General features: G+C 43.6%; 2 protein-coding genes across 2 annotated transcripts in view; both read right to left on the reverse strand.

Moving 5' to 3' along the window:
* NALCN (sodium leak channel, non-selective) overlaps nucleotides 1–21,815 on the reverse strand; it is a 1,068,865-nt gene that overhangs the window by 171,617 nt on the left and 875,433 nt on the right. The window contains exon 18 of the mRNA XM_040425261.1: nucleotides 2,695–2,768. Coding sequence (XP_040281195.1) covers nucleotides 2,695–2,768 — 74 coding nt within the window. The remainder of the gene's footprint in view (nucleotides 1–2,694; nucleotides 2,769–21,815) is intronic.
* On the reverse strand, nucleotides 19,320–20,254 carry LOC120995827 (germ cell-specific gene 1-like protein). The gene has a single exon (XM_040425262.1). It carries the CDS (start codon nucleotides 20,252–20,254, stop codon nucleotides 19,370–19,372), a length of 885 nt encoding a protein of 294 aa, XP_040281196.1. The 3' UTR covers nucleotides 19,320–19,369.

Consider the following 21,815-nt stretch of genomic DNA (forward strand, 5'->3'; position numbering starts at 1 on the left):
GATAAGACAGGATCCTCCATTCACAATAGGTGATTGTCAAAACGTATCTATTCTTTCCTCATACAATGCACAGGTTACAAAGCATGCCTAGAAAACTCTCCCATATAAGTCAATAGGGTCCCCTCCTAAACATTGTGTCTATGGTCCATGGGGCTGCCATAAAGCAAGTTTCTTAATGCTTTCTAAATGCTGTTAAGAACAGCTCAGGCAAGATGGCCACTCCCATAATCATGTTCAGGAAATGAAATAAATAAATCTGCAATCATAAAATAAAAACAGATTAGAAAAAGGATATGTGCTACTATCTGATTTTAACTGGCAAATAAAATGTTTAGTGACACATTTCCTTTAATGATTTGTATTTTGAAAATACAACCTTAATCCAAAAGTTGGGAGTGTAAAATGTAAATAAATACAGTACAATAATTTGTAAATCTCATAGACCCATATTTTATTTACAAGAGAGCATAGAACATATATCAGATGTGAAACATAAAAAAAAATTATGAAGAAAATTTACGAATTTTGAACTTGAGGGCAGCAACGCATCTCAAAAAAGTTGGGACAGGGACAAGTCTATCATTGTGTAGTATTCCTGTTTCTTTTGACAACAGTCTATAAACGTCTGGGAAGTGATTAGACCAATTGATGGAGTTTTGGGAGAGGAATATTGTCCCATTCTCATCTTCTTTGCCAGACTTTTTGCTTCATGAGGCACCATGATGTTTTCTATTGGTGAAATTTCTGGACTGTAGGCTTGCCAGTCTTCTTCTGAGAAACCATGCTGTTGTGATGGATGCAGTAGGTGGTTTAGCACTGTCTTGTTGAAATATGCAAGGCCTTCCCTGAATGAAACATTGTCTGCATGTGAACATATGCTGTTCTAAAACCTCTATATGCTGTTCAGCATTGATAATGCCTTTCCAGATGTGTAAGCTGCTCATGCCAAAGCCGCTAATGCAATCTCTTACCATTAGAGATGCAGGCTTTTGAACTGTGCATGGATAACAAGCTGGAAAGTGCTTCTCCTCGAGTCCTCAGGACACTGCATCTGTCTTTCAAAAACATTTCACATTTTGATTCATCTGACCACAGAACAGTTTTCCATTGTGCCTCAGTCCATTTTAAATGAGCATTGGTGCATAGAAGACAGCAGCGTTTCTGAATTGTGTTGACTTATGGCTTCTTCTTTGCATGATACAGCTTTTACTTGCATTTGTGCATTGCACAGCAAACTGTGTTCACAGAAAATGTAGAGTAATTTCCAATACAGAATCATGCCATGCAGTACTGCCTGAGGGCCCATAGATCACGAGCATCCAATATTGACAGCCTTGTCCCTTTCCAATATGGATTTCTCCAGATTCTCTGAATGTCTTGATTATATAATTTACTGTAGATGGTGGGGTATTCAAAGTCTTTGCAATTTTACACTAAGGACCGAAATTGTTCCACAATTTTTAGTTACAGTTTTTCACAGATTGGTGAACCTCTGGTCTTCTTTGCTTCTGAGAGACTCTGCCTCTCTAACATGCTCTTTTTATACCCAGTCATGTGACTTGCAAATTGCACCTCCATCTGTTTATTAGTACCACTTACTTTTTCATCTTTTAGTTGCCCCCTCCCAGCTTTATTTTTTAGATGCATTCCTACCATTAAGTTCTAAATGAGTAAATTTTTTCATGAAATGGTAAAATGTCTCATTTTCAACATCTGATGTGTTTTATGTTGTCCTGTGAATACAATATGGGTCTATGAGGTTTGGAAATCATTGTATTCTGTTTTTATTTACATTATTTACATTTTACACAGCATCCCAACTTTTTTTGAATAATAATAATAGTAATACTTATAGGAAGCAAGGGCAAGTTCAGGCTTTGCATTTTTCAGTAGGAAAAATTTCTAGTGGAATCCTCAACATAAACCCAATACTTACCCTTGGATTTGCAGTTTGACATACTTTGGATCACGTTCCCCTCCATCAGCGGCCATGTCGGGAGAAGGATCTTTAGGTTTACACAGAAGCCGGCTGTTAGCACATGGAGCCGATGCTGAAATGCAGGGGACAGTAGCGTACATGCTCTTGCTTGAGCCTATGTTGACTATAGTATTGGCTCTAGCAAATTCCTAAAATTAACCATAAACTGGCCAACCCCTTTAATATTAGAAGCATTTTCTATATGTTGATACAATATCTATACCACATCATGTGATATGACATGTATAGAAATATAGCCGGATTTTCAGAACCTTTTTAAAAATCTAAATCCACTTATCAGTAAGACTCTGTAATGCTATCAGTGTTTTTTGATCTCCCCCAGAGAAGGGTCTATCACTGCTGCTCACCATTGCCCTACGGCACTCAGCCACATCTGAGATCCTCCTGAACCAAGCCAGAGAGACTCATTTATCAACCACAGAAGATTAACTTTCTTACTATCATCAAACACAGTGGTTCTGAGCCCAATAAAATAGGGTTTCCACATAATGTCACAAGTGGATTGTTATTGCAGTCATCATCTCATTATACTGTATTTCAGTCACAGAAATTTCCAAGCTTTTTTTTTCAAAGTTGAATACACAGTCAAAAAGGAAAAGACTGACGTCACTTTATCATCTGTTCCACTTAGATAACAAAGAATTTAACTGGAAAAAAACAATATTTCATGCAGATTCCTTTTAAGTAATTTTTACCTCAGGATTTTATTCACTGCTGTTTCCTTTTCCAGGAGATTTCTTGCTCTGATGCTAAAAACTGACTTGCGTAGCTGAAAAAACAAACAAACAAAAAAAAACAAATGGCCGTAGACATAAATAGCAAAAAATCTATTTCCTTCCATTCAGAAACACCAAAATGAGAAATTTCCCTTTGTAACTATGTAAGTTTCTCTGATTTTACAGTACATTTGCTTCTCTTAGGGTACTTTTACACTTACGTTGTGAGAATCCGGAAGGCAGTTCCGTTGGCAGAACTGCCTGCCGGATCCGGAAAACCGTATGCAAAGAGATATCATTTGTAGACTGACCCGGATGCGGATCCGTCTGACAAATGCATTGAAATACCGGATCCGTCTCTCCGGTGTCATCCGGAAAAATGGATCCGGTATTTATTATTTTCACATTTTTTAAAGGTCTGCGCATGTGCAGACCGGAAGACCAGATCTGTCAATGCGACAATTTTAATGCTGGATCCGGCACTAATACATTTTAATGGAAATTAAGTGTTCCGGAATTTTGGACTGAGAAAATACTGCAGAATGCTGCAGTATTTTCTCCGGCCAAATACCGTAAGAGGGACTGAACTGATGCATCCTGATACATACTGAACGGAATGCTCTCCATTCAGAATGCATTAGGTTTAAACTGATCCGTTTTTTTCCGGTATTGAGCCCCTAGGATGGAAATCAATACCGGAAAAGAATAACGCTAGTGTGAAAGTACCCTTAGTCTAAAGATTTGAGAACATGCCTAACAATAAGAAGTACAACACAATTGCATACTGACATGTTATATCTATAATGTCTAATTGACATTCACAGTTTATAGAAAGCATCACGTGTAATCTGATTATACAGGTGTACACTGATACATTATTAAATCATATGCTAACAAGCCTTTCAGAACAGAACGCAAACAGTGCAGCTATGGTGTGTCATGAGTCCAGGCCTCTCGCACAAGGGCTTGTCAACACAGCAAAAAGGAGGTTTACCCTTTGGTATCACAAAGTAAAGAAAAAAAAGCTGCCACTAGGGGGAGCTCATTGGATAAGGATTTATTCAGCTTTCATTTAGTCAATGATGGCTCTAGATTAGCCAGAATAGCATAATTTAAGTGTATGCTGGTGTGATGGAAAGCAGGTTGTTTGCAGCTCTAAAGGTGCACTGAACTGCATAGAATTATGAACTGTGCTTTCTTTCAAGCTGGGCTGCTGGGAAGGAGGGGGGGGGGGGGGGGGGGGGTTAATCTGACCGTCATGCAGTATGAATGAAGGCAGAAGACAACAGTAGAGAATGTCCCTTCAGTAGTTGTTTCTCAGCAGATCTCATTTTTCAGCTTGTCAGAGACATTCATGGCAGCAGTAGATTTCTTGATCTTGCAGACTAGTGCTTCCCAAAAGTTTATATTCATTCCCCAAAACTGTTTTTATTAGAGAGTCCTTTTTACCAAATGTAGGGAAAAGGCTAAAGCTAAAAACTAATTCAGTGAATGATCTTCATAACATTTTAACACATTAATATTTAATTTTATAGATTTTTATCTTATGAGCAACAGGAATTTCCTTTCTGCCTCTTCCTTGCCTACTAGGCATTGCTTGTCGTGGCCATCATGATTCAGTTACTGTTATCTATTGATGATTTTATGTCAGTACATTGTTTCCTGCCAGTGTTGATACATGCCTCATATGTTTCTTGCATCTAGTTGTTGAGCCCTAAGGTGGGTTCTGGGGGTGTCTTAGCACCAATAGACACAGTTAGCACTTAGGAAAAGCGACTGCTGTAGTTTGAGTCAATTTCTGCAGTATTGTGGACATTAATAATGTAGTCTTGTGGACCACATTAATAATACATTAGGAGAATTTCTAATATATTTTGGGTTGTTACCCAAAGAAAAACTCTTTTACCCAATTTTGAACAATTTACCCAGGTTTGGAAAGCAATGCAGTAGACTGTCTAGTGGGATACAGTAGCTAAATGGGCACAGTGCTCAATAGATAAGTACAGAGGACCCTGAAGTTTCTGTAGGTAGCACAACCTCTGCATACTATAGAAAAGACAAAACCTACAAAAGACGGAGCTCACCACGTACTGTTATCCCCTGACGAAGGCACACCGAAACGCGCGTCGGGGTACCGCCATCCTGTTTGTGGACATACGGCATTTTACCTGGTAGGTCTCCTCTAATTTTCTTTGTACATTGGGTTTTATGGGTCGGAATCACGGTGCACTTTCAGTGGTTTCGTAGTATAATTGGTAACAACTTTGCAGGCCTGCTGTCTCCCATAGATATGTACCATATAACTATATGAGATCCACCTTTATGGTATTCATTTAGTTATTCAGCATATACTGTTCAAACATAGTTACATGACAACATTTATGGTCAGCCTATGTCCCATCAGGATGGTGTTTCTCTCTGTCTACCTGTTTTTAATGACAATGTTGCATATATATATATACACTGCTGAAAAAAATAAAGGGAACACAAAAATAACACATCCTAGATCTGAATTAATTAAATATTCTTCTGAAATACTTTGTTCTTTACATAGTTGAATGTGCTGACAACAAAATCACACAAAAAAAAAAATGAAAATCACATTTTTTAACCCATGGAGGTCTGGATTTGGAGTCACCCTCAAAATTAAAGTGGAAAAACACACTACAGGCTGATCCAACTTTGATGTAATGTCCTTAAAACAAGTCAAAATGAGGCTCAGTAGTGTGTGTGGCCTCCACGTGCCTGTATGACCTCCCTACAACGCCTGTGCATGCTCCTGATGAGGTGGCGGACGGTCTCCTGAGGGATCTCCTCCCAGACCTGGACTAAAGCATTTGCCAACTATCAAATATGAATTTTTTTTTGATTGTTTGCTTCAGTTTTACATAATAAAGCATTTTTGAAAAAAATTATTTTGTAGTGTCTCCATATTCTGAAAGCCATAGTTTTTTTTTTTTTTGGGCAACTGTCTTATGTAGAGGCTCATTTTTTTCAGTATGAGATGATGATTTGATTGGCATTATTTTAGGGTGCTTATAACTTTTTGATCACTTGGTATTAAATTTTTTGTGATGTAAGGAGACAAAAAATAGCTTTTTTGACACACTTTTCTATAAAAAAATATTTCTTACGGTGTTCACCTGAGGGGTTAGTTCATGTGATATTTTTATACTGCAGGTTCTTACGGACGCGACGATACCAAATGTCTACTTTTAATTTTTTTTTTACATTTAACACAATAAAAGCATTTTTGTAACAAAAAAAATGTTTTGGTGTCTCCATAGTCTGAGCCATAGTTTTTTTTAATTTTTTGGGCGATTGTCTTAGGTAGGGTCTCATTTTTTGCTGGATGAGATGACGGTTTGATTGGTGTGATGTTGGGGTGCATATGACTTTTTGATCGCTTGGTATTACACTTTTTGTGATGTAAGGTGACAAAATAATGGCTTTTGTTATACAGATTTTTATTTTATTTTTTATGGTATTCACCTGAGGGGTTAGGTCATGTGATATTTTTATAGAGCAGGTTAAGAAAGCAGCGATACCTAATATGTCTACTTTTATATTTTTTTTTACATTTATTACAATAAAATAATTTTTAAACAAAAAAAAATCATGTTTTAGTGTCTCCATAGTCTGAGAGCCATAGTTTTTATTTTATTTTATGGGCAATTGTCTTATGTAGGGGCTCATTGTTTGTGGGATGAGGTGATGGTTAGATTGGTACTATTTTGTGGGGCATACGCCTTTTTGATTGCCTGGTGTTGCACTTTTTGTGATATAAGGTGACAAAAAATGTTTTTTTTCCAGCACAGATTAATTAATTTAATTTATTTTGACGATGTTCACCTGAGGGGTTAGGTCATGTCATATTTTTATATAGCTGGTCGATACAGATGCGGCGATACCTAATATGTCTACTTTTCTTTTTTTACCTATTTTTTCCATTTTTTTAACTTTATTTTGGGAAAAGGCCGCTTTATTTATACTTGAAACTTTCAAATTTTGAACTTTTTAGAACTTTTTTTTTCACTATCTTTTTTGTCCCCCTCTGGGACTTCAACTTTTGGGGGTCTGATCCCCTTTACAATGCATCACAATACTTCTGTGTTGTGATGCATTGGCTGTAAGTGTATTACACACTGTAATACACTTACAGCCTGCTTCCTGTGAGATCTAGGGGGCTGGATCTCACAGTCTGTCACGGAAGGCAGCCACGATGCCTAAAGAAGGCATCGGGCTGCCTTCCCTGCCATCAAGTCCCCATCACAGCAGCATGGGAACCCGATGGCGACCCCACACCCAGCAGGATCTAGCACGTGCTGCGGTTAGCGCTCACTGCAGCAGTGTGAGGGTAAGGCCTCTTGCACACGAATGTATTTTCTTTCCGTGTCCATTCCATTTTTTTTGCGGACTGTATGCAGAACCATCTATTTCAATAGGTCTGCAAAAAAAAATTACTCTGCGTGCTTTTAGTTTCCATATTTCCGTATATCCGTTCCGTAAAAGATAGAACTTGTCCTATTATTGTCCGCATAACGGACAAGGATAGTACTGTTCTATTAGGGGCCAGCTGTTCCATTCCGCAAAATACGGAATACACACGGACGTCATCCGTATTTTTTGTGAATTCGTTTTTTGCGGACCGCAAAGTACACACGGTGGTGTGCAAGAGGCCTTAATGAGCCGGCATCGGTATTTTCAACAATGCCGGCGCATACAGCAGGGGTCCGGCTATCAGTGACTGCCGAACAACTGCTGCTGATCGAGCGGGCGCAGCTTTTGCACCCGCCTGATCACCCCGCCGTACATATACAGCGCTGGTCCTTAAGTCACATCCACTAGCGCCGTACATGTACGCGTGGGTCCTTAACCTCTTTAGGACACAGGGCGTACAGGTACGCCCTGATGTCCTGGTACTTAATCATTGAGCAGGCAATGGCTAAATGCGAGGGGGGGGATCCTGTGACCCCCCGTGTCGGTGATCGCCGCAAACCGCAGGTCAATTCAGACCTGGGGTTTGCGGCTTTTCATGTTGCAGGCGGCGGAGGTGCCATCGGGCCATCGCTGCTGCCTTCCTGTGATGTGCCTGTGAGATCCAGCCCCCTGGATCTCACAAGCCGGAAGCTGTATGAGTAATACACACAGTATTACTCATACAGCCAATGCATTCCAATACAGAAGTATTGGAATGCATTATAAAGGATTAGACCCCCAAAAGTTGAAGTGCCAAAGTGGGGCAAAAATAACGTGAAAAAAAAGTTTAAAAAATAAAGTTTTCCCCCCCAAAAATTAAAAGTTTCAAGTAAAAATAAACAAAAACGTCATTTTCCCCAAATAAAGTTAAAATTTTTTTGTATAAAATGGGGGGGAAAAAAAAGTAGACATATTAGGTATTGCCACGTGCGTATCGACTGGCTCTATAAACATATAACATGACCTAACCCCTCAGATGAACACCGTAAAAAATAAAAAATAAAAACTGTGCTAAATAAACCATTTTTTTGTAACCTTACATCACAAAAAGTACAACAGCAAGCGATCAAAAAGGTGTACGCCCACCAAAATAGTACCAATCTAACCGTCACCTCATCCCGCAAAAAAATTAGCCCCTACCTGAGACAATCGCCCACAAAATAAAAAAACTATGGCTCAGAATATGAAGACACTAAAACATAATTTTTTTGGGTTTTAAAAAAGCTGTTATTGTGTAAAACTTACATAAATAAAAAAAACTATACATATTAGGTATCTCCACGTCCGTATCGACCGGCTCTATAAAAATTTCACATGACCTAACCCCTCAGATGAACAACGAAAAAAATAAAAAATTAAAACTGTGCTAAATAAACCATTTTTTGTCGCAATATAAAATAGTGCTAATCAAACTGTCATCTCATCCCACAAAAAATGATACCCTACCCAAGATAATCGCCCAAAAACTGAAAAAACTATGGCTCTCAGACTATGGAGACACTAAAACATGATTTTTTTTTGTTTCAAAAATGAAATCATTGTGTAAAACTTACATAAATAAAAGAATTGTATACATATTAGGTATCGCCGCGTCCGTGACAACCTGCTCTATAAAAATACCACATGATCTAACCTGTCAGATGAATGTTGTAAATAGCAAAAAAATCAAACGGTGCCAAAACAACTATTTCTTGTTACCTTGCCTCACAAAAAGTGTAATATAGAGCAACCAAAAATGATATGTACCCTAAACTAGTACCAACAAAACTTCCACCCTATGCCGTCATTTCTAAAATGGGGTCACTTTTTTGGGAGCTTCTACTCTAGGGGTGCATCAGGGGGGCTTCAAATGGGACATGGTGTCAAAAAAACAGTCTAGCAAAATCTGCCTTCCAAAAACCGTATGGCATTCCTTTCCTGCTGCGCCCTGCCGTGTGCCCGTACAGCAGTTTACGACCAGTTTTACTCCATTTTACCATTGTCATGAAGTACAATATGTGACGAAAAAACTGTCTCAGAATGGGCTGGATAAGTCAAAGCGTTTTAAAGTTATCACCACATAAAGTTACACTGGTCAGATTTGCAAAAAATGGCCTGGTCCTGAAGGTGAAAATGAGCCCGGTCCTTAAGGAGTTAAGGGGTTAACAGAGTCTGTATAAGGTCTCACAGCTGACAATGCAGGTCTCACAGCTGACAATGCATATCAGAGCAAACACCAAGCAAACAACAAGCCATAGGAAAATAAAAAATGCATGCAGACTTCAGAGACTGGATTGTCTATAGGCACAGATCTGGAGAAGAATTAAAAAAATGTCTGCTGCACTAAAAGTTCCCAAAAGGACAGTAGTCTACATAAAAATTGTTTAATGGAAGAAGTTTGGGACAACAAGGACTCTGTCAGGGTTCCCCCAGCTGCTGCTGCTGCTGCCTCCGTATGGCAGCAGCGTCCGGTTGCTAAGAGTGTGGCCCCCTCACTGACGTCGGATCCCCGGGCCAGTGAGGAAGTGTGAACATTAAGGTGCACGGGCAGCAGCACCACCCGGCATGCAAGCACTGTGGCGTGAGCTGCTGTTCCCTGTGTAAAAAGGCCAGCACCTGCAGTGTGCAGGTGTGGGTGAATTTCTGTGATCTGGCTCCCCATACTGTTCCCAGTGACTACTGAAGACTTCTCTGGCTATGACTTTCTGGATTTGACTTTGTGACAAAATTTTCAGCTTCTGGCGTTTTGTATTGTTTTTGATCACCTGCTTCTGACTCTTTGGTGTGTTTTGGTTTCCACATTTGCTTCTGGCATACTTGTACTGTGTTGACCGTCTGGCTTTTGACCCTTTTTTCGTACGACTACACTTATTTATTTATTATTTATTTATTTTATGCACTTATATAGCGCTACTATATTCCTCAGCACTTTACAGACATTAGCTTATTATGTTTGTACGTCTGTTTGTCCCTGTTTGCGTGGTTTGCCCTTCACATATTGCAGTATAGGGACTGTCGTCCAGTTGTGGGTCACTGCCTAAAGTGACCGTGCAATTAGGCAGGGATTGTCGGTCTGGGCAGTTTAGGGCTGCACTATCCCTGTTTGCGCGTGACTGTAGTTGATATCCTGATACACTCTTCCTAGAGTTGGCCACTGGACCGATCTAAGTAATAGGGGAAGAAGGGCCTTGGTAAGAGTGGTGACCAAGAACCCAATAGTCACTCTGGTTGGGTTCCAAAGATCTGGGTGCAGATGGGGGAAACTTCCAGAACATCGAACACCAATCTGGGCTTTATGGCAGAGTTGCCAGAAAGAAGCCACGCGTTAGTAAAATACATATTAAAGACCTATTAATATTATTAATATTAACAGGCCTATGACCGTAGTCACAATATGATATTCCACCTTTCCCTTCCACAAGAATTATAGATCACCATTAGAACAATCACTTTAAAAAGATAAAAAAAACTAATGTCTGAACAGTTCACACTGAAACAAATTGTTCTGAAGGTTTGTGCTCCTGCTGTATATGAGCTAGATTGACTCCTAATGGTCACTAAGTATGACAGAAAGGTCAGGTGTACTGAAATCTCTGTTATCAATCTCACTAATTGCATACTGAACTTTCAAAGCCATGGTTACTGTGACATCATTTAGTAGGCTTTTACCTCTGAATCATAAGACTGAAGATTGATTAAGGTCACCAGCGGCTTGACAGTGCATGCATTATGTTTTAGGTTTCACAATCAGTGTGATTGAAATCTGTCACATAATGACCTAATTAAAATGATTCAATTTTTGCTTTTGCCGACATTTAAATAATTCTAAATATAAAGTTCTTGGAATGCAGCTATCACATAATAATCAAAAAATATCTCATAATCCCAAGAATGACTGCGTTACAATTTATGATGAAGCCCCCGAAGGATATACTTTGATTATCAAAACACTGATAAAGCCATCTGCCAATGCTTGTTATCAACAGGAAGCAGGACAAGCTGCTCAGCATTCTCCAAACGTGTTCATGTGGATTATGGGATTTAACATTAACCATTGTCAAATGTATTATTAGCCTGCGTACGCACAGTAGACAGGGTTACTGGATAGTCTGTGTAATGCAATAATTGTGTAATTCATTTTATGAATGGAGGCCTTTACATCGCTATTAGATGTATTTCATCGAACAAACTGTTTTCAGAAGATGATGGCTGTGGGTAGCAATGTATATGTACTGATGCAAGGGAATATTTTCATACAAAGGCTCTAAACTAGGGCTAGACAAATCCATAACCCAAGTTTGCTTCAGATGCCTAACTTTTTCTGTTGATTTCTAGGAAAAGCTTTGTATGGTAAGACAATGTTGTTCCCATACGCTTTGCAGCTTCTATTTGCATTATAATACTATGTAGACAGTAACAGGGAAACAAGATGCCTCATGTAATTAGAGATTATGCAGCAGAAATAATACAATTAAGGTACTTTTACATGGACCGATAATCAGGCCAATTATTGGGCATGAGCATTTGTAGAAATGCTCGTTCCCGATAATGGATCTGTGCAAAGGCTCATTCCTCAGGAGACTGTGTCTTTCAGCTAGGACCTAAAATCATTGTTTTGTACAGTCGTGGCCAAAAGTTTTGAGAATTACATAAATATTGGAAATTGGAAAAGTTGCTGCTTAAGTTTTTATAATAGCAATTTGCATATACTCCAGAATGTTATGAAGAGTGATCAGATGAATTGCATAGTCCTTCTTTGCCATGAAAATTAACTTAATCCCCAAAAAAAACTTTCCACTGCATTTCATTGCTGTCATTAAAGGACCTGCTGAGATCATTTCAGTAATCGTCTTGTTAACTCAGGTGAGAATGTTGACGAGCACAAGGCTGGAGATCATTATGTCAGGCTGATTGGGTTAAAATGGCAGACTTGACATGTTAAAAGGAGGGTGATGCTTGAAATCATTGTTCTTCCATTGTTAACCATGGTGACCTGCAAAGAAACACGTGCAGCCATCATTGCGTTGCATAAAAATGGCTTCACAGGCAAGGATATTGTGGCTACTAAGATTGCACCTCAATCAACAATTTATAGGATCATCAAGAACTTCAAGGAAAGAGGTTCAATTCTTGTTAAGAAGGCTTCAGGGCGTCCAAGAAAGTCCAGCAAGCGCCAGGATCGTCTCCTAAAGAGGATTCAGCTGCGGGATCGGAGTGCCACCAGTGCAGAGCTTGCTCAGGAATGGCAGCAGGCAGGTGTGAGCGCATCTGCACGCACAGTGAGGCGAAGACTTTTGGAAGATGGCCTGGTGTCAAGAAGGGCAGCAAAGAAGCCACTTCTCTCCAAAAAAAACATCAGGGACAGATTGATCTTCTGCAGAAAGTATGGTGAATGGACTGCTGAGGACTGGGGCAAAGTCATATTCTCCGATGAAGCCTCTTTCCGATTGTTTGGGGCATCTGGAAAGAGGCTTCTCCGGAGAAGAAAAGGTGAGCGCTACCATCAGTCCTGTGTCATGCCAACAGTAAAGCATCCTGAGACCATGCATGTGTGGGGCTTCTTCTCATCCAAGAGAGTGGGCTCACTCACAATTTTGCCCAAAAACACAGCCATGAATAAAGAATGGTACCAAAACAGCCTCCAACAGCAACTTCTTCCAACAATCCAACAACAGTTTGGTGAAGAACAATGCATTTTCCAGCACGATGGAGCACCGTGCCATAAGGCAAAAGTGATAACTAAGTGGCTCGGGGACCAAAACATTGACATTTTGGGTCCATGGCCTGGAAACTCCCCAGATCTTAATCCCATTGAGAACTTGTGGTCAATCCTCAAGAGGCGGGTGGACAAACAAAAACCCACTAATTCTGACAAACTCCAAGAAGTGATTATGAAAGAATGGGTTGCTATCAGTCAGGAATTGGCCCAGAAGTTGATTGAGAGCATGCCCAGTCGAATTGCAGAGGTCCTGAAAAAGAAGGGCCAACACTGCAAATACTGACTCTTTGCATAAATGTCATGTAATTGTCGATAAAAGCCTTTGAAACGTATGAAGTGCGTGTAATTATATTTCACTACATCACAGAAACAACTGAAACAAAGATCTAAAAGCAGTTTAGCAGCAAACTTTGTGAAAACTAATATTTTTGTCATTCTCAAAACTTTTGGCCACGACTGTACAGCAAATTGCCCCGTGTAAACAGGGATCTGCTGTCTAGAAACAATTATTTTCTATGAGGACAAGCAATCACTGTAGCGATCGCTTGTTCTCATACAGTTGAGATGATTGCTGCATGTAACTGCAGCCTTAGCTTTTGCTGATAATCAAGCAATTATTACTGCCTGGAACATCGGTCTGTGTAAAAGGACATTTAGGTCAGTCATGTTTTATGTTTATGCTACAAATACGCATGGAACGTCACTTCCTCTTCAAACATCTGTTCAGCGGGGGTGCCGGGCGTCGGAAACCCAACAATCCGATATTAATTACCTATCCTGAGGATAGGTCATCAATATATACCACCTGCAGAACCCCTTTAAGGATTTTATAATAACAGGGTCTGTTACACAGTGATGGCATACAGCACATGTGGTACCACAATTCAAAAAGGGGTCAAAAGTGGGTTGTGAAGCTGTAGGCCGTAAATTTAATCTCTATACTGGGTTAAATTTTTGAAAGCTGAGCTGCAGCCCCTAGTGATGGACGAACATCGGCTGGGACGATTCGCGAACGCGATCAAATGTTCGCGAACCGCAAGTTCGTGGCCGACCCCATTCACTTTAATGGCAGGCGAACCTGAAAAACCTTCAGGTCATATTTTCAACCACCAAATACTTACTAGAAGTGCAAAAATAGTCCCACAACATGGACAGTGACATACTAAAGGGGGAACAATGACAAAAATTCAAATTAAAGGGAAATTCTCAAAAATTTGCCCTGCTGGAGCCTAGAAATTTTTTATTTTATGCCACGGGAGTACGGGTCCTAAAAATTAGGCATTCACCTGACATAAAATAAATTGTGATTATGTGGCTCGAGGTAAGTTATGCGGTCACTGAATAACAATTTTACTGTAGCCCACTGGAGTACAGGCCCCAAACATTAGGTATTCACTGGACAGAAAAGATCAAGTGATTATGTGGCTTGGAGGTATATTAGACGGTCATTGGATATCAATTTTACTGCAGGCCAGTACAAATACATGTCAAATACATATATTTAAAAGAACTAAAAATATAAAATTGGATTAAAAACATGTCGAATAAAATACTTATACAGTGGCTCAACAATTCAGTATTATGGAATAAGGTGCTCTATCATCGGCACACCCAAAAGCCGTTAGATGCAAGGGAATAAAATTATAGATAAGTATGAGAGGCACACTCTCACTGGTTGCTGCACGGAATAAATTTTGAAGCAGTGATAATAAAATTGTGTATATTTATTTTATATCTTTAAAAATATAAAAAAAAATAGTATGGTGTACAATAGTGTAACAAAAATAAAGATAAAAACAAATAGAGGTGGGGGGTCCTCTTTAAGTGTTGGAAATCTGCATTAGGATTTCTTTGCCGATTCCCATAAGGTTCCTAGTGCTGCTAAGTATAAGCTGAGTATACTGGGATATGGCGTGTTTTCCGCTAGGCTTGAGTAGATAGATATATAGACTTATGCTAGATACAAAGAGTGCCAGGTCTTGGCTGAATACAAAAAATGCTAGGTGTAAATTAAAACCTTAGTTGATAGTGCTATAGACTTTGACTTCTTGAAAGATGGGGACCGGTGCACATCAACTTTACAGGCCCCAAACATTAGGCATTCACCGGACAGAAAAGGCCTTTTATGCCGCTGTATTTACATAAGACAGGGACCATTCTTTGTTCTGCGTGATGGCGGATATGTGTGGGCTGTCATGAGGAAATTCAATTAAACTCGGTCGTCACAGGTGTTGAATTCCTCCGAGATCCACGCCTCATTCATTATTAGAAATGTGAGTCAGTCCACACTGTCATAAGCTAGGCGAGTGCGCTTATCGGTCACGATCCCCCTGCTGAACGTCCTTTCGGACAGGACCCTCAACGAGGAACAAGCCAAGAGTTCCATGGCAAGCCTGCACACCCAGTAGTTAAGGGGTTCCTCGCTTCTCAGAGCATCCACATTGGACGTTAACCTGATGTAGTCGGAGACCTGTCAGTCTAGGCTTTCCCTGAGGATGGATCTGGAGGGAGGCTGTCGATGGGTTGGCTGCAAGAATGATCTCATATCCGAAGTGACCAACACATCTTCAAACCGCCCTCTACTTGCATGTGCAGTAGGAATGGTACCCGCAACTCTTTCTCTGTGGGTGGAAATTCCTCTACCAGCGCCCGCAACAGCAGAATACAGCATTTCTCGCAGCAAGGCCTGGAAATGCTGCATTCTGCCAGCCCTCTGTGATGCTGGTAACATGTCCGCCATTTTGTGCTTGTACCGGGAGTCTAAGTATGTTGCCAACCAGTACTGGTCCTTGCCCTTTATGCTTTTTATACGGGGGTCCCTCTTCAAACACTGGAGCATGAAGGCCCCCATTTGCACTAAATTGGAAGCGGTGGAGCGCCCTGGCTCCTGCTCATCGCCCAGGAGAATGTCGTCCTCGGTCTCCTCCCCCATCCACAGACAACACCAGGCATCCCCAAAAAGTTTAAAGCATGCTCTTTTACTCCTCCTCCTCCCCCAGGCACCATCCTCCTCTGTCTTCTCTTCAGACTCCTGCTGACTTGTCTTAGATGTAGTCCCCCTGGGAATTCATTCAGCATTGCGACTTTCTCATCTTCCAGCTCCTACTCCTCGACAGCTTGATCAATGACACGACGCAATGCACGCTCCAGAAAGAAGGCGTAAGGCACGATGTCACTGATGGTGCCCTGGCTGCGACTGACCAGTTTGGTGATCTCATCAAATGGGCGCAGAAGTCTGCATACGTCACACATGAGCAGCCACTGTTGCAGTGAAAAGAAACCAAGCTCCCAGAACCTGTTCTGAGGAAGAGTTCGTACAGGTAGTCGTTAACAGCACGTTGCTGCTGGAGCAGCCTATCAAGCATATACAAGGTGGAGTTCCAGTGCGTCAGGCTGTCACAAATCAGACATCTGACGGGCAGGCGGTGTCGCCACTGAACGTCAGCAAGGCAGGCCATGGCTGTGTAAGATCTTCTAAAATGGCCAGAGATTTCCCTGGCCTATTTGGCAATGAATCGCTGCACGACTAAGTTCAGGACGTGTGCCATTTTGCCATGTTTCAGCGCGCTCAGCAGACTGGCACCACTGTCGCACACCACTTTACCAACTGTCAAATTGAGCAGGGTTAGCCACTAATTGGCCTGTGACCGCAGAGCTGAAAGCAGTGCAGGACTGGTGTGGCTCTTGGCTTCCAGGCACAACAGCCACAGCAGAGCATGGCAACTTCTCATCTGTCACGTCGAATAGGGTCTGGAGAGCTTGGGGGGTGCAGCGGAAGAGGCGGTAGCAGTGAAAAAAGGAGTCAGCTGAGGAGGAGACGGAGGATGGGGTAGGAGGAAAAGAAGAACAGGCAGGCCTGCATGCAATCCATGGCGGTAACACCAAATCCACACGGGTTGCATGCTTGACAGCCGTCAGAAGTTTCACCCAGTGGGCAGTAAAAGTTATGTACCTTCCCTGCTCGTGTTTGCTAGACCACGTGTCTGTGGTCAGATGTATCTTGGCACCTACACTGTGTGCCAGAGATACATTCACTTGCCGCTGAATGTGGCGGTGACGAATACCGTACCCCGACTGACGTTGGACATCAACTACGTAGAGCTAGCGAGATACGGTATGGTCATGGGTTAGTAAGGTGTGACGTTACGCCCTCCTGGAGGAGTGGGTAAGGTCAGTCTTGGTACAGTTTTCACAGACTCTTCCTGTGCACAAGGGCACAGAGAGGCAACTAACGCCACCTACAACCCCTGGTGGGACGTGGTCAGAATAGACGAGACTGCCACGTCCCCTGTCAGTTCTACTACCTGCCGGTCCCTAGGCCACTCCTCCGGTGAGCCCTGCTGGACCGTGACCAGGCACAGCTGTCCTTGGTCCCAGACCCTGCACTCGAGGTCTGAGTCTCCTCCCTGGCATCCCACCATCAAGCTATGACCACGGGCCTGTTCAGCGTGGCCACAGGGACACAAATATGTATTGGGTTTATGCCTGTGATGGATGGGCGATTCATAATTCCTCATGAACCGCCGGTTCCATGATGTCTGATAATGTTCATTGAACTGGGGAATGGCCTGCAGGGAATTTTTTTCTGCTCCATTGGCTGGCTGAATGGAGGTGAGAAATGTAAACAAAGGTGAACCACTAGAGGCTCCCTGCCATCTGACTGGCTTTGAAGCAGGACCCCCCTGTGAAGCTCACTAATTCTGCTACCTTTCAGCAGATGGATGGTGTGGGAACATGGCTGACAGTAAATATTAATCCATATTCCTCACAGTGGCCATATAGCTATGGGATGCCCTTCTGGGAGAAATATTTCCTTCTGGGGACCTTCCATTGCGGTGTGCAAATGGCCACAAGTTTTCTAAAGGCCTCAGAGTCCACCAGTTTATATAGCAGTAGTTGGCGGGTTAGCAGTTCCGACAAGCCAGCGGTTAGACATTGGGCAAGAGGGTTATCCGGTGTCATCAACTTTTTACGTTCGAACATTTGGGCCATGGAAGCCTGCCTTTTGCCAGATGAACGCGACGACGGCACGGTGGAAGGTGGAGTGGAGGAAAAATGGGAGGAGAGGAGAAGGAGAATAGGCAGGACGTGGAGCGCTGGGAGTGTGGGTTCTGACGGTGTTGCTCCCACTGGGCTCGGTGATGGGAGTCCAGGTGCCTTCTTAAGGCGGTCGTCCCTAGGTAAATGTTGAGCTTACCGCGACTTATGTGTTGACAGCACAGGCTGCAGATGGCAACCCTATTGTCAGCAGCGGACACGTTAAAAAAAGCCCACACTGCGGAGCCATGTGCCGGAGTCCTGGAAGCGCCAGATGTGACCGTGCATGGTGGATGGCTCGTATTAGATACATTTGCAGTCTGCTTTTTGCCTCCTGTGGACTGCGAGTTCTGCCTGCTTCTCATCCTTCTACCCCCTATCTGCTGCTTTATCTCTCCCTCTGAACTCCCCTCCTCTTCTTCTCTTGTGGGCACCCACGTGACATCCATCGACATGTCATCATCGTCACCTTCACCACCACTGACATTAGAGATCTCGGAGTAGGCAGCAACAGCGGTCTTGGGCTGATCTGGGTACTGTCGTCAGACCGCTGGGTGGAGGCCGTTGCTACCTCCTCTTCCTTATCTGATGCCAAGAATGGCTGCACATCGGTAAGGTCTGGGAATGGATGGTAAAATAATTCCTCTGACTCGAGTGGAGGGGCTATGGTGGTGGTGGTGTCTTTGGGGGTGCACACAGCATAGAGTGAGGAGAGTGCAGATACAGAGGATGAGGAGGGTGCAGAAGCAGAAGGTTGAGTGAGCCACTCAAACAACTCTGGTGCGTCCTTTGAAGTAATCGCAAGCACCTTCGCCAACTTCCCACTTAGGCTCCGGCCTGGTGCACCTGCCCGACCCCTACCACCCCTGCAGAATGGCCTGCCTCTTCCTCTGCCTGTCATTTTCAAAATGACCCTGTGACAAAGTCCCTATAGAAGAGCAGTATTTGTGGAAGCAGGTATTTTGCAGACCTCAATCAATATTTGGTGGAAGCTGGTATATCAATCCTTTTAATCAGTATTTTGTGGAAACAGGTATATAGAACCCCTTAATGAGTATTTGCTGGAAGCCGGTAAATCAAACCCCTTAATCAATATTTGGTGGAAGCCTGTGTATCGCAGGCCTCAATCAATATTTGGTGGAAGCCAGTATATCAATCCCCTCTATCAGTATTTTGTGGAAACAGGTATATAGAACCCCGCAATGAGTATTTGCTGGAAGCTGGTAAATCAAACCCCTTAATCAATATTTGGTGGAAGCCGGTGTGTCACCCCCCTCAATCAATATTTTGTGGAAGCCGGTGTATCACACCCCTCAATCAGTATATTGTGGAAGCCAGTACATCAAACCCCTTAATCAGTATTTTTTATTTTTATTTTTTTTTGCCTATTCATTGATTTTATTAAAAAATAGTAAATAATCACCAGAAATGTAGTAAAAACTAGCAGTACTCGTCACACTGCGTATTGGGGAAATGATTCAGGTTTCCGTAGTTTGAGGGATTCTGCGCTGGTATCGCTAAATCCACGAAGCCCTCTCTGTTACCATGTAACGAGTTTATACAGATGTCCCACACCGGCGGAGAGCCGTCCGCCTCCTGTGTTTTCTGCTTGTTCTGTAAACTTCTCTCCAGGTTCCGTCTCCTCTGCTTGAATTCTAGGATGGTCTTTGTGTATCTGTTGATGGTAGTTACCGATGCCGCCATACAGCACGTGAATGAGCCCCACGCCAAACAGTAGGACCAGCCATAGTCCCAGTTCTGAGGTCTCCAATCCTCTGGACCAAGATTGACCGTCATCTGGAACACCGTTGTGTACATCATGTGTGCAACCATCCCGAGCAGCCCTGATAAAACAGTAAAAATGGCAGCAAAGGCGTTGAGCTTGAGGCCATCAATAACTGAGGTATAATAGCAAACCTCCACCGACATAAGGCTGACTCCTGTGAGGAGCAACGTGATGTACAGGACTTCAGCCACGATCGAGAGCCACAAGACGCCTCGATCTGCAGGGGGCGTGAGAGTAATAAAGCTGCGACATTTCTCACCGTCCCCGCTGACGGTCTCCTCGCAGGACACCCAGATGCCGGCATGGAAGCGCCGCTCCAGGAACTTGTCTTCGCCGGTCTCCCAGGCGCTGCCGTTGGAGTCGGAGCCGTTGGCGCGGATGCAGAGCCCCGCCTTCTCCCGGGCGGCCCCGGTGCAGAAGGGTTTGGGCACCTCGCGGACGCCCTGGCACCAGTAGCTGCTGCAGAAGGCGGTGACGGAGAAGAGCAGGGACAGGGAGCTGAGGGTGAGGGCGATGCCGGCTCTCCGCCGCCGCTCCATCCCCAGCACTGCGTCTGCCAGAGGAGGGAGAGGAGCTCTTAATCAGTATTTTGTGGAAGCAGGTATATCGCACCCCTCAACCAGTTTTTTGGGGGGGCAACAGGTACAGTACAGACCAAAAGTTTGGACACACCTTCTCATTCAAAGAGTTTTCTTTATTTTCATGACTATGAAGGCATCAAAACTATGAATTAACACATGTGGAATTATATACATAACAAACAAGTGTGAAACAACTGAAAATATGTCATATTTTAGGTTCTTCAAAGTAGCCACCTTTTGCTTTGATTACTGCTGTGCACACTCTTGGCATTCTCTTGATGAGCTTCAAGAGGCAGTTCCCTGAAATGGTCTTCCAACAGTCTTGAAGGAGTTCCCAGAGATGCTTAGCACTTGTTGGCCCTTTTGCCTTTACTCTGCGGTCCAGCTCACCCCAAACCATCTCGATTGGGTTCAGGTCTGGTGACTGTGGAGGCCAGGTCATCTGGCGCCAGGGGCGGGCTGGGCCGGGGGGCAGGGAGGCAATTGCCCCCCAGGCCGCCCGAAATAAACGGCCACTGGGCCGACCGTCTTTAAAAAAAAAAAATTTTTTTTTTTTTTTTTTTTTTTTTTTTTTAATTCTTCAGGGCCGCACCGCCGATCATGACCACAGGCGGCGCGGCCCTGGATGTCATTGCGGCCGTGCTGTGTGCTGTGGGGCAGGGGAGGGAGAGGCGTGTCCCTCCCCTGTTCTTCTGATAGGCCGCAGGCACTAATGCCTGCAGCCTATCAGAGGCCGGCTCAGGCAGAGCAATGACGTCATTATCATTGCGACGCCTGAGCCAGCACACAGCAGGGACACAGGCCAGAAGAGGCTGCATCGCTGCTGATGGAGGTAAGTATTAGTGTTGTTTTTTTTTTCTTCTTTGCAGGGGGCTGGCACTATTGGGGGGGATCTGGCACTATAAGGGGGGCTGGCACTATGGGGGGGATCTGGCACTATGGGGGAGGATCTGGCACTTTGGGGGAGCTGGCACTTTGGGGGAGCTAGCACTATGGGGGGGGGCACTATAGGGGGAGCTGGCACTATAGGGGGGGCTGGAACTATGGGGGAGCTGGCACTATGGGGGGGCTGGCACTATAGGGGGAGCTGGCACTATGGGGGGCTGACACTATGGGGGGATGTCACTATAAGGGGGCTGGCACTATGGGGGAGGAGCTGGCACTATGGGGGGGCTGGCACTATGGGGGGGGGATCTGGCACTATGGGGGGGATTTGGCACTATGGGGGGATTTGGCACTAAGGTGGGGAATCTGGCACTTTGGGGGAGCTAGCACTATGGGGGGGGGCACTATAGGGCTGGAACTATGGGGCACTTGGCACTATGGGGCGGCTGGCACTATGGGGGGGGCTGGAGCTATGGGGGGGGGCTGACACTATGGGGGGGGCTGACACTATGGGGGACTGGCACTATAAGGGGGCTGGCACTATGGGGGGGGCTGGCACTATGGGGTAGGAGCTGGCACTATGGGGGGGCTTGCACTATAGGGGAGCTGGCACTATGGGGGGGGGCTGGCACCA

Source organism: Bufo bufo, chromosome 3 (assembly GCF_905171765.1).
Source record: "Bufo bufo chromosome 3, aBufBuf1.1, whole genome shotgun sequence".
Taxonomy (NCBI): domain Eukaryota; kingdom Metazoa; phylum Chordata; class Amphibia; order Anura; family Bufonidae; genus Bufo; species Bufo bufo.

Coding starts and splice junctions, on each gene's coding strand:
- LOC120995827 (XM_040425262.1), bottom strand. CDS start 20,254: ATGGAGCGGCGGCGGAGAGCCGGCATCGCCCTCACCCTCAGCTCCCTG.